This window comes from Pelodiscus sinensis, chromosome 1 (assembly GCF_049634645.1).
Source record: "Pelodiscus sinensis isolate JC-2024 chromosome 1, ASM4963464v1, whole genome shotgun sequence".
Lineage (NCBI taxonomy): Eukaryota > Metazoa > Chordata > Testudines > Trionychidae > Pelodiscus > Pelodiscus sinensis.
Genome location: NC_134711.1, coordinates 291,151,797 through 291,165,084, shown reverse-complemented (window position 1 = coordinate 291,165,084; position 13,288 = coordinate 291,151,797). Strand labels below are relative to the sequence as shown.

General features: G+C 41.2%; 1 protein-coding gene across 1 annotated transcript in view; it reads right to left on the bottom strand.

The window, feature by feature from the left end:
* Nucleotides 1-13,288, bottom strand: part of SERPINE3 (serpin family E member 3) — a 47,675-nt gene that overhangs the window by 4,695 nt on the left and 29,692 nt on the right. Inside the window, exons 5-7 of the mRNA XM_075919800.1 lie at nucleotides 9,765-9,963; nucleotides 8,799-8,899; nucleotides 2,758-2,844 (exon numbers count right to left, since the gene is read on the bottom strand). Of these exons, the coding sequence (XP_075775915.1) occupies nucleotides 2,758-2,844; nucleotides 8,799-8,899; nucleotides 9,765-9,963 (387 nt within the window). The remainder of the gene's footprint in view (nucleotides 1-2,757; nucleotides 2,845-8,798; nucleotides 8,900-9,764; nucleotides 9,964-13,288) is intronic.

Here is a 13,288-nt window from a genome sequence, read left to right as displayed (position 1 = left end):
GCCGCTGCTGAAACTGACCAGTGGCTGACTACAGGAAGCCCCTGCCCCGGACTTCCTGGAATCAGCCGCTGATCAGTTTCAGCAGCAGCTGACTTGGGGATGCCTGAGGTTCTTAAGTTGAATCTGTATGTAAATCAGAACTGGTGTCCAGATTCAGCCGCTGTTGAAACTGATCAGTTTCAGCAGCGGCTGAATCTGGACGCCAGTTCCGACTTACCTACAGATTCAACTTAAGAACAAACCTACAGTCCCTATCTTGTACGTAACCCGGGGACTGCCTGTATACACTAAGCATACATGCATATCTTACCATATATTCTAGATCTACATCTAGAATATAGATATAGATTCTATATCTTACTATATACTCTAGAAATGTCTGTGTCTAAAGTTGTTCTTTCCCCCGGGGTAACTTGCATACTGAACCCCTCAGCCCTACCCCAGAACAATTATTTAAATTAAAAACAAAAAACTTATTTCAGTTAAGAATCCAAGCATTGCCAGGTAAATCTTCTAGTGCTATATAAAGCATAGTCAGTTGTATAAATAACCAGCACTAATTGCTTTGACCACTATCATCTAGATAATGCTACCTCAGCTGTATTGAGTCAGACTTTTAAGTCTGGTTGAGCAACACATAGCACTAGAAACAAGGAGAATAGACTTGACAAGTATATCTTAAGCCCCTTTGAGGTTCCCTCATTTCCATAGCAGCTGGGGCCCAAATTAGACCCTACCCAAGATATAGCATCTTCAGAATATTTCAGCCCGCATTAAAAGGCTGTAGCATGTCCCAGGGATGTTACCAGCTCAGCTCGTGTGGTAGGATAGCCAGGAACAGGTGGTATAGAGATGGATGTGCCACCTCTATGCCACCTGGATATTTCTATACAAAGGGGCTGTGTCTACACTGGGCCACTTATTCCGGAAAATCAGCCGCTTTTCCGGAATAAGCTGCGAGCTGTCTACACTGGCCCTTGAATTTCTGGAAAAGCAACAATGCTCTACTGTACAAAATCAGCCGCTATTCTGGAAAAACTATTCTTCTTCCGCTCGGGCATAAGTCCTTATTCTGGAACACTGTTCCAGAAAAGGGCCAGTGTAGACAGCCCAGTAGTCTTTTCCGGAAAAAAGCCCCGATCGCGAAAATGGCAATAGGGGCTCTTTTCTGGAAAAGCGCGTCTACATTGGCCACAGACACTTTTCCGGAAAAAGGGCTTTTCCGAAAAAGCAGCCTGCCAATATAGATGCTCCTTTTCCGGAAAAACTGAAAACGGAATAGTATTCCGTTTTAAGCAGTTCCGGAAATTCATGCCAGTGTAGACACAGCCAAGGAGAATCCCTAGATACAATAGTAGGGCTCTTGTAACACAAAGGGGACGGAGAAGAGATTGACAACAATTAACAATTTTTTACTCCTGTTTTTTGCTTTTGTTTTAATTCTCAACATTCAAATAATGTGGGGTTTTCTATTTACATGTCAATGCTTTTGAGGGTGGTGGAGGGTTAAAGAAGGAAGTATGAAAAAGCCATTAATTTAAACTATGCTGGAAGGTGGTATTTTGGGTACAAAACATTTTCCTTTTAATGTGAAATTCCATCTGTCCCAGAAACTGGTGCACATGGGGAATGCAATTCCAGAACATTCACAAAGATGAAACTTCTAATCCTTAACTACTGTAGCGTGTTCCTCACAACCCTGGTTCTTTAAACCAAACATGAAAGATCAGTTGCCCAGGACATCATCTCAGAAAAATTTGGGGAGGGGGCGATGTGTCAGCAGATAGAACATTTTACATGATTATATTATATCCTGTAATGTCAGAGGGAGAAAGGCATTACAAGTGGAACACATAATGGAACATACAGCACTATAAAATGTGGAGGTGGTAAAAGCCCTCCTTGCCCCATAGTAAATAATGCCTATTTCAATTGCCTTCAGTGGTGTTACTTGAACATTAATAGAAGGCTTGAACAAAAAATAAAAAATGGTTTTGAGTGCTAGTAGTTTTTCAGTGCTGAATAATAATAGGTGGTTGGGTTTTTTCTCTCACTTATCTGTGTTATTCTGAGACCAAACATGAAACAGAAAATGTTTTAAGAAAGTTATAAGCAACTGAAAATAGGAGGTAGAATGGAAATAATTTCTTAAATTTGGCCCTGATTCTTCAAAGCATATAGAGGTATGTTTACTTAGGAGTTAAGGAGACTCAGTTAAGCACATTATTGATAGGGATGGATTTAAGCATGTATATAAATTCCTTGTTGAAGCAGAGCTTTAAATTATAGCATTTGTTACTGCTATAAGAGGACTCAGACACAAAACATTACTGAAGCATAAACGTCTCGTCTCGGAGCAGCCATGTTAGTCTGTAACTAAAAAAATGTAAACAAAGGCTCTGCAGCACCTTAGAGACTTAACAAAAATATATAAATAGTATCATGAGCTTTCATGGGCACAATCCACTTCTTCCGATGACAAATATGAAGCATGAAGCAAGGGGCACAACGTTTGAAAAATAAAGCAGAAAAAGAAGGGAGAGGGGAAGAAAAAAGAAAGGAAAAAAACCTGTCAACTGAAGTGTCCTCGCTAAATGCGGCTAATAGAGTAGGCTGTAAAGTGCCTGATACTTATCCTTTGATGTCATATGGTTGTTGAATATAATGGCCCACCCAGTTCATATTATGGCCTGAACAAAGACTGCTTCAGGACCATCGTTTTTAAGTTTTTTACTGAAGTTTGTATGTCTGATTTACCTGTAGTTCCTGAGGCTTTTGTGCCGCCTTCTGTCACTTCAATCTTTGCTTTATGAATAGCTTCTGAAATGTAAAGATTGCCTTGCTCTAACAAAACAACCAAAAGTAAGTATTAATAGTTATTACTTATTTATTGTAAAATCAACACAACCTTGTTTTAAAAAAAATTGAGATACTTCTGTCTTGGCTTTTCTCTTATATTGCTGCTCATTTCCATGTTACAGTATTTGAATTCATTCTGAAATCCTGTAGTTACCAGACATTTCATCCAGGGTAAGTAAGACAGTTTTTCAGTTACTAAATTCAAAGATTAATTTAGACCAGTTAATTCAACCGGTCACCTAGGTCTGATAGCATGTATTGGCTATTAAATAGAGAACAGATAATGCATTTTGCTAACTGTCAGGGTGGTTAACCACTGGAATAAATCGCCTAGGCTATGGAAACTCCATCACTGGAGGTATTTAAGACCAGGTTCAATGGACATCTATCAGGGATGATCTACCGTGCTTGGTCCTGCTGTGAAGGAAGGGGACTGGACTCAATGACCTCTCGAGGTCCCTTCCAGTTCTAGGATTCCAAGATTCTTTGATTTTATCTTAACCAAAAATGATGTATGTAAATAAAAATAATTTTCAAAGATAATTTCTGAATAATTATCAAAATAAGCATATCTCTGTTACTGTCAAAGCCTTTTAACCTGTGTATTCCTTTGGTGACTTCTTAGGACATTCTTAAGTTACAGAATAACCAAAATTCGAATTTTTAATACACTTTTAACTAGCACGATGTTTGCTATGGTATCAGTTTATGGAGTTACTAATTGCAGGTGTTGTTCCTAATGCTATGAGACAAACAGCAGTACACATCATAATACTTCTAACAAATTGCACTTATTTCTGCTGTTCTCTACAAATGCTCATTGTAAACCACTGCAAGCCCTCCTTTTATCAAATTTAAGATTAACCTTTATCAAATTTAAGATTAATCATTGTAAACGATTCCCAAAATGGTATTAACTCTTTTGATTGAATTATTTTGTAAAATAAGTCCAATTTTTATGGAATGATTAATTTTCCAAATATTTTACCCAATCTACATAGTAGATACAAGTTTCCTTTTGTGACAGAGGTCTTCCACTGATCTTTCCTCGATGTTAAAATAAATTTTCTTCAAAAAGATGGGGGTGAGAAATTTTCACGCATGATAAGATTTGGTTTTACTCTGCTTGTCTGTTCATAATTTAAATGTGTTGTAGGGAGGTGATTGGGAGGAGTGAGCATGGGCCTTGGCATTGTAAGAGTGTGATTTCTAATCCTGACTCTGTCACTGTGGCATTGGGCAAGTCAAGTTGTGGGTCTGGGTCTCAGTCTTCCCTTCTGTACAGTGAGGATATTATGCCTTACCTCACAAAGGGGTTTTGAGGGTTAATCATTTAATATTATTTTGCTACACAAACAGGTCATTTGAGAGGCAGTGATTGGGAAGAACAGGGCACATAAGGTAACATCTGACTTCTGTTCCCTTGCGTACCATTGGCTTGCTGTGTGACCTTGGACAAGTCACTTGCCTTTTTTCTCATGTCTCCATTTTCTCCATATGTGGCAATATTCTCCCAGGTTTTTGAGGCATGGTTTGAAGTTCTTATGTAAAACACTACTAAATTTTCTACAGTCAAACCTCAAAGTTACAGACACCTTGGAAAAGAGGTGGTTTGTAACTCTGAAATGTGTGTAACTCTAAAGAAAACGTGGTGGTTTTCCCAAAAGTTTACAACTGAACATTGACTTAATATAGCTCTAAAACTTTACTTTGCAGAAGAAAAATGCTGCTTTTCCTTAATTTTTTAGTAGTTTGCATTTAACACATTACTGTCCTATACTTGCTCTTTTTTTGGTCTCTGCAGCTGTCTGATTACATACTTCCGGTTCCAAACAAGGGGCATGGTTGACTGGTCGGTTCGTAACTCTGGCGTTCAGAACTTATTAGATTCTACTGTATTTATTACTGTTTGAATAATATTATTCATATTGAAACACATTTTCTTAACTCAGTTCCAGATTAATGAGGTGAAGGTATATGGTGAGAATAGAAAATCTAATGGTTCCTTCTGGGTTTACAGTCTATGAATGTTATTAAAGGTGAATTGATCCATAGTGTTTTTCAGCAACCTCAGTGGTCTTGTAAACGCTGAATAGCTGGAAGCCTGTATCTCCACAGACAGCTCACTGATTGGACAATTCTAAACTGCTGTAAAAACCTGAAAGTGAAATAGCTATAAAAAAATTAAATAACTATGTAACTTGTGTAGATCAAGTAACACATGACTAGAGCACTGCACAGATACAAAACTAGTATCTGCATCTGCAAAAATGATCCACAGATATCCACAGATGCAGATACCTGGAGTTATAAAATGGATATCTGCAAATTACCTGGTTCTAAATCCAAAATTGGTATCCGCATCAGTATTAGCAAAAATGAGGTGCAGCTATCTGCATCCACAGATACGTATATATGTGAATTTGCAGGACTTTACACATGACCATAGGGCAGAAGTTCCCCATAAACTTTTAGGTCAAGTTAGGGCTATGCTGCAGTTTATAATGAGCACATCAAAATTGATTCAAAACCCAACATAACCAAAATATATCACAGCTCTATAACAATTCAGAGAACATCTGCAGGAAAATTTAAATGTTCCAATTTGCTTACCTTATGGAGTACTAATTGCTAGTAAGAACAGCATCAGAAGGCTAGCAAAAATAGAAGATTGATTTCTGTTCTTCTGTCTAGCTATGATTTGCTGAGAGACCCTGAATAAATCACTTCACTTAACCTTTCTTGTATCAATCACATCAGTAACTTTTTGACAGCTAGAATTAGTTGAAAGATTCAACCAACCCTTTAATGTCTGGTCACCTATTTTAAGAATTTTGTTTAAAAGGATTACTGGGCCCAGTCTGGCCTGTCAGTGTATAAATCTAGAGTAACTCCAGAGATGTGTAATGAATAGAGATTTTAGATCTGAATCTGGCCCCTATTTTCTGAATAATCATTTTGCATATGTGTAACACAATTGGAATGAGGCTTACTGTCTTCGTGGAGAGGCACTGCACTGAATCTTATAAACATGGAACAAAGTTTAAGGGATAAGAGAGCACAGTCTTTGCTTCCTTCTTGTTCTTCATCTTTCACCATATAGACAACACTTGGGTAAAAATTCAGAGAGGAATCATCCAGACACTCCAGCTGGCAGGGGTAGGAACAGCCATTGAAGGGACTTTTGGACATTCACCAAACTTATGGGTTTGACTTGACTTTCTGAGCCCAGTGCTCATTGGCTGCTTGCTCTAACCCTCCTTCTACCCCTCTCTCACCTGCCTCTCTTACTCTTTTCTCCCAGGTTCCCTTCATCCACCTTCCCTTCAGAGTCCCCCTCTCCCTTCACTTTTCTTTCCACTTAGTTTATCCCTTTCTAGTTAATCTCTTCCCCCATACCACCACCAAAAAACAGTGGAACTAAGTGCCATTTGCCACATTTGCATTGTTCACTTTGTGTATTCTATCTGGTCCCCCGCATTGTGTCTGTATTGTCCATTTAGACTGTAAGGTCCTCAGAGCATGGACACAGCTACTCAGTGTTCATACAGCATCTACCACAATAAAGCCCTATCCTTGGTTGGTCCTTAGGCACTACAGCCACTCTCCAAGTTATGAGCAAGTTACGGACCAACACTTGGTCCGTAACTTGAACTGTTCGTAACTCGGACCCCATTGAGTTTCACGCGATCGCGCTGTTCGTAACTCGGGGACCGCCTTTACAACCGCTCCATGAGAGCTTTGGTCGTAAGTGCAAACGGTCGTAACTCGACCATTCACAACTCGGGGAGCGGCTGTACTGTAATAAATGCGATTGATTAATACTGAATTAAATGTTGAATTCTATTGGTAAGTGACCAACCAGTAATTTGATTGTCCCTTCACTAATTCTAGTAATAAATAAGATTTCTTGGTATGAAGGGCAACTATCGAGTGCGTTGGGAACAATAAATTAATGCTTGGTCAACTAAGCAATTCAAAGAAACTCCCGCAAAAACATGTTGAGCAGGAAGAATCATTGGTAAAACAAAATAGAATTCTGATTCCTGGTCTACAGCAGACCTGGAAGGCTGGTTTAAGGTATGCATCTCCAGCTACTTAAATACTATAGCTGGAGACAACATACCTTAAGCCGAGCTTGGCACCATCTTCACAGTTGGAGGTTGATGGGAGCAAACTAGACCCTCTAAATCAAACACCAGAAGATTGATCTTCAGCATGACAAGTGAAGACATGGCCTCAAACTGACACTTAGAACTATCCTCAGCAGTCTTTTTGTAAAACTCCAACTGTAACTCCCACGTTCAATATTTATTATGGGTAAAACTCTGCTTGTCATCTTTGTGCCTGAGCTTGCAGGTCGACTCAGTATTATGCCAGAGAGGCAGAGGAGCAAAGGGGATAAAGGGATGACCCCATTAAATAATAGGTAAAATCTGAGGAAAAAGAGCCACTTGTGCTTTTTGATTAAGAAAAATTTAATGGGTGTAAGTCCTAAACAATACAGACACAGCTTCCTGGTATGCTTTGATCCATTGTAGTTCATTTTCTTTAAGCACTTATGTATATAGCTGTTTGTTTATAATGTGAACTATCAGTGAACTTTATCCAGCACAATAACACCTCATTTCTAATTAAGCATCCTATGCAATTCATGATCACATCATAACGTATTCAAATGTAAGGGGAGTAAAATGCAAATCTGTGTCCTGAGCTTTGGCCCATGGAAGTTACTTTTCTGATCAGGAGCCTTCTCTAAAGCCATTCCAACTGTACCAGCAAATCCTGTGGCCATGCCTCCATGTAATGACAATTGCACACTGACCAGAAGCATGTTAGAAATGCTATAAAATTTCCATTTAAGACTTCAAATGCAGGTGCCCAAATTAAGAATTGTATACCTACCTGCAAGTGATACATGTTAAAGCACATAAACCTTTATGGAGTCCTTTAATATTAAATCAGGATAAAGTTTTCCAGTGAGTAGAAAAACATCCTTTTGAGACACAGGTCGCCAGTTTTTATCTTAGCATATGGTTGTGGGGTATTGTGCTTGTGGACTGGGTGGTGGTATGCTGATTGTTGGATTTGTAGCAGTGCAGAAAGGAGATTACAGGCACCTGTGAGTGACCTCAGGACTCAGAATAAAGAGGTCTGTTGTTACACTGGTGTCACTGACTGTGGAATGACTATTTGCTTGAGCTTTGTCTATACTACAGAGGTTTTTTTGGAAAAAAACACTTCAAGCCTGTTTTTGTGCAAGAGAATCGAAAGAACAGAGGGGTTTTTGCACAATTGGTATTCCTCTTTCTGCGAGGAAGAAGCCTTTTTGCAAAAGAGCTCTTTCTCAAAAAAGCATGTGTAGACAGCGAAGAAGGGATTTTTGCACAAAAAGGGGAAAGAGAAGAAAGCACAGGTGTCCTGGTGGCCATTCTGTGCATACCAATCAGTGCTTACTTTTAAGAGAGCGTCCATGCAGTCTGGACACTCTCTTTCACAAAAGCACATCGCTTTTTCAATGTGCTTTTGCAGTGTGGACACTCTCTTGTGCAAGAAGTTTTTGTGGAAGATCTCTTCCGACAAAAACTTTTTGTACAAAAAGCCTGCAGTCTAGACGTAGCCTTGATCTGCAGCAATCCTTGCAGACTTCACCCTGCACCCTAGCAAACACATTCTAGCAATGTTCAGCCTCGCTGGTTTTCATCTCTCACAATCTTTCCCTACCACTGGATTTTGCTTAATACAAAATGCAGTAGTTTGAAAGAAATTTCAATTCTACAGTAGAGAATAGAATCTGGATTCTGTTTTAAATTTTCATTGTGCCAGAAGTATCATTCATGCAGAAGGATCTGCCTTTTTGAATGTCAGCTTACATCATATTAATGTCTACAACAATCTATACATGGAGTGATCATTTCCTATATAAGGAATGTTCTTACCTGAAATACCTTTAAAATCTGCCTTAGCTGGATCAAACATATCTGTAATTCCCAGGACAGGTAAAACCATTTTTAAGTCGAAGTGACTTTGAATTCTGAACCTAAAATTAACACAGTAGATTCTATTTAAATATATACGTGAACTTGGCATTTGCCCCCATTTGTGCTTGCTTTTTTAAAAATTGTAATCAATTTGGTTTAAGATAGAAACACATCTGCAAAACATTCGCTAGGAAAAAGAACATCGATGCACAAAACATTTTTCAGTGTTTCATTGGCATGGGGAATGTATTTCTGGAGGTATGTAATAAAGCTTTTCTGTACTTATTGATGTGCTAAGTACATCTAGGAAATACCCTCCTCTTTTTGCACCCACATGGTACATCCTGGCATTCTATTTATTCGAGAAATGCTGTTGAGTCGTGCAAATTCTGGCAAAAATGAAGGACTGGAGTGATAGACAGTGTGAACTTGCACTGTATACAGAAGAAATGCAGTGATTGGTGATAGTTGTTGGAGCTCCATTAAATATTTCTAATATTAAATACACATAGTAAAATGCTTTTAAATATTAAGACAACTTTTTTAAAAAGTATATAATAAAATGAAGCAAGAATGGGTACAAATAATTTTCTTCCGTCTAATTTTTCCCCTCAAACTTTTAAAATATTATTAGGAGTTGTAGAATCAAATTTGATATTTTTAAAGTAATGGCTTAATTATAGCATATAAGATGCATACATTATTAGAAATGCCCTATCCCACTTCTCCTAGCCAAAGATGGAGAGAGGGTACTCTGCTTTGCTGATGAAGTAATCAGGAGAATAAACTTGAAAGTGTCCTACTAAAAGGACCAATGTCCTATACATTGATTATGTTCACAATAAAGTATACAGCACAACTCTAACAGTAACAGATACAGCTACAAAGGATGGCCATGTCCTGAAGAAGTATAGAATCACTTACCTAGGTAGAAAAATATCCATCTTCATTCTCTTTAAGCTGTTGACCCAAAGAGTGATGATTTTAGCTGAGAGGTGTGACTCAATCTGGGACAGAGATGTCGTCCTGTCACTAGGAAGCACCACAAACATGCTGACAGTCTCACCCAGATAAGGCAACTCGACTACACTGAACTGCTCCAGCGACAGAGTGTGGAACTGACCTACAAGTTGGAAAACATAATCCTTGGCATTACTAAAGGGAAACAACAACACTGAAGAACTAGATCATTCAAGGCACTAGTACAAGGATACAGAGCTTTTCACCACTGAGTGACTGACTTGAATACAGACCAAGTTGTTAATTAAGGTCACTGGCTCACATGAACTGAATTAATTGTCTCAATCCACTACCGAGCAGGCAAGTGTCTAAATCACACATTTGCTAACATAAATAGCAATAACTGACCACCTCTGTGGCTGTCTCCATGGCCAATCCAATGAAGCATGGTGAATTAGTTTGTCTTCTCACCCTAATACTACTCCCTTTGGGTCAGGGTTGAGGAACATTGGTGAGTGTGGATGAGCGGGTGAATTTACAATGTGATTGATCTTGCTACAGCTCTTTTTAAATAAACAGATGACTTAGTTTTCCAGCTCCTTCAATGTAGCATCTTTCAGCAGAACTACACTTACTAGTGAAAAAATGAAAAGAAAAAACAGCTCCCATTTGACTAATTGAGAAGTACTTTGCCCAATGCTCTCATCCTTACACCAAATCAATAGCACAAGTTAAGTTGCTTTGAAGAAGCATGCAGTTTTATTGAACTACAAAGCATTTGGAACCTGTCAGACAAAAATCATGAAACCCGTACTGCAAAAAGGATACAACTTAATGGGCCTTCAAATGAACAGGGTACAGTATCCATTAATTCAAGTGTCAATAATAACCAGTTGTTGACTGTCACATACGTGCATGTAAAACTATTTTGCAGTGCAATATCACAGCCCTGCTAAACTCCTTTTCAGGAGCCAGTGTTCCAATGGAATAATGGCATGTCAAAGAACAATTCCTGCAACGGTCAGCACCGAGAAGGCAGTAAGTATAGATTGCAGTAAAGTGGTTTATGTGCACTATATGGAATAGCAAACCTCAGGCATAGAATACCCTTTACTAAATTATAGCAGCTGATGCTTTAGGAGTAGAGGGTTGTTGGGTTTTTTTTAACTTTATAATTAGTTCTATTTGCAGTCTCACAAATACTGATGTGTAACCATAATGTCTGCAGAAGTAATTGTCTGCATATCATACAAAATGTCAGTAAGGTTCAATTGGTAGTGCTCATTAGTTCTGAAAAGCATTGGGATATAGATTTCTACCCAGTATATCCTTTGCAATACAGGCAGTCCCCGAGTTACGCGGATCCAACTTATGTCGGATCCGCAGTTACGAACGGGGCTTTTCTCGCCCCGGAGGACGGGAGCGGCGGAACGCCCAGATGCACCCGGTCCGCCGCCCCCGTCCTCTGGGGTGAGAAAAGCTGCTCCCCGTCTCCCTGGTCTGCAGGGAGACGGGGAGCAAAGCCTTGGAGCACACCCTCAGCGGGACAGCCCGGGTGCGCTTGAGCTATCCCCCTGCAGGCGTGCTCCGTGGCTTTGCTCCCCGTCTCCTGACCAGCAGACCAGGGAGACGGGGAGCAAAGCCGCAGAGCACGCCCGCAGGGGGACAGCTCAAGCGCACCCGAGCTGTCCCGCTGTGGGCGTGCTCCAAGGCTTTGCTCCCCGTCTCCCTGGTCTGACCAGCAGACCAGGGAGATGGGGAGCAAAGCCTCGGAGCACGCCAGCAGTGGGATAGCTGCGGCGCACCTGGACTGTCCCGCTGCCCGTGTGCTCTGCGGCTTTGCTCCGCGTCTCCCAGGTCAGCAGACCAGGGAGATGGAGCAAAGCCGTGGAGGACTTGGGCGGTCCCGCCACCCCCGTCTCCCTGGTCTGCTGGGGGAGGGAGGTGCAGCTAGTTTCCCCCCCCCCCCCCCCCAGCAGACCAGGCTTTTCTCGCCTACCCCTGGGGTAGAGCAGCTGGGGGCTGCTGGGTTGGTCCCGCAGCGCTGCTCCGGACCAACCCGACAGCACCCCAGCTGCTCTGCCCCAGGCGTCCTGATTCAGCCACTGCTGGTCGGTTTCAGCAGCGGCTGAATCAGGACGCCTGGGGCAGAGCAGCTGGGGTGCTGCTGGGTTGCACCAGTAGCGCCAAGGAGCCCCGCTACTGGAGCAACCCAGCAGCACCCCAGCTGCTCTGCCCCAGGCGTCCCCAAGTCAGCCGCTGCTGAAACTGACCAGCGGCTGTCTACAGGAAGCCGGAGGCAGAGTTGCTCTGTCCCAGGCTTCCTGGAATCAGCCGCTGATCAGTTTCAGCAGCAGCTGACTTGGGGACGCCTGGGTTTCTTAAGTTGAATCTGTATGTAAGTCAGAACTGGCGTCCAGATTCAGCCGCGGTTGAAACTGATCAGTTTCAGCAGCGGCTGACGCCAGTTCCGACTTATATACAGATTCAACTTAAGAACAAACCTACAGTCCCTATCTTGTACGTAACCCGGGGACTGCCTGTATAGCGTGAGAGAGAGGGTGCTAACATATTAATGACACTTTTTTGTCGATGAGATGTTAAAATATCAACTCCTTCTTTCTGTCATCCTCAAATGGCTCTCCAGGTAAAGATTCTTTTCAGATTGAGAATCTGAATCTTTTCAGACTGAGAAGGGAAAAATCCCTGGGTTCTGTTCAACATTCCATCTCGCAGTGATAGTCTAATCCTGCTCCCACTGAAGTCAGCAGGTGGTTTGCCATTTATTTTAACAAGAGTGGAACTGAGACCAAAAAAGTTCAGATGTTCAAGCCTATGCCTGTGCCACTGCAGGGCACTATTGGCTCCTGTTTTTGCCTTCAGTCATCATTAAACTATAACCTCTATTTCAGGAGAAGTTGAGACAGGAACATCACACCCCCAGGCTGTGTCTACATTGGCAAGATTTTGCACAAAAGCGGCCACCTGTCTACGCTGGCCGTGAGTTCTTGCGCAAGAACACTGAAGTTCTAATGTAAGAAATCAGTGCTTCTTGCACAAGAACTATGATGCTCCCGCTCAGGAACAAGCCCTCTTGCACAAGAGGCCAGTGTAGACAGGCAATATGGATTTCTTGCACAAGAAAGCCCTATGGCTAAAATGGCCATCGGAGCTTTCTTGCGCAAGAGTGAGTCTACACTGGCACAAATGCTTTTGCGCAAAAGCACATCTCTTGCGCAAAAGCACATGCCAGGGTTGACGCTCTTGCGCAAATACTTTAACGCAAAAACTCTTGCGTTAAAAGTGTTTGCGCAAAATCTTGCCAATGTAGACGTAGCCCCAGGTTTTATATATCAGAGCAAAGGTTTGGTTCTGAGCTATTACATTTTTTTCTTGGTGGTTTCCCAAAGCTCTTTCCTCCATGTTTGTGCAGTATCTAGCACATTGCAGGCAGTTCTGGAAGTAAAAGAATTTAAAATGTATGTAGT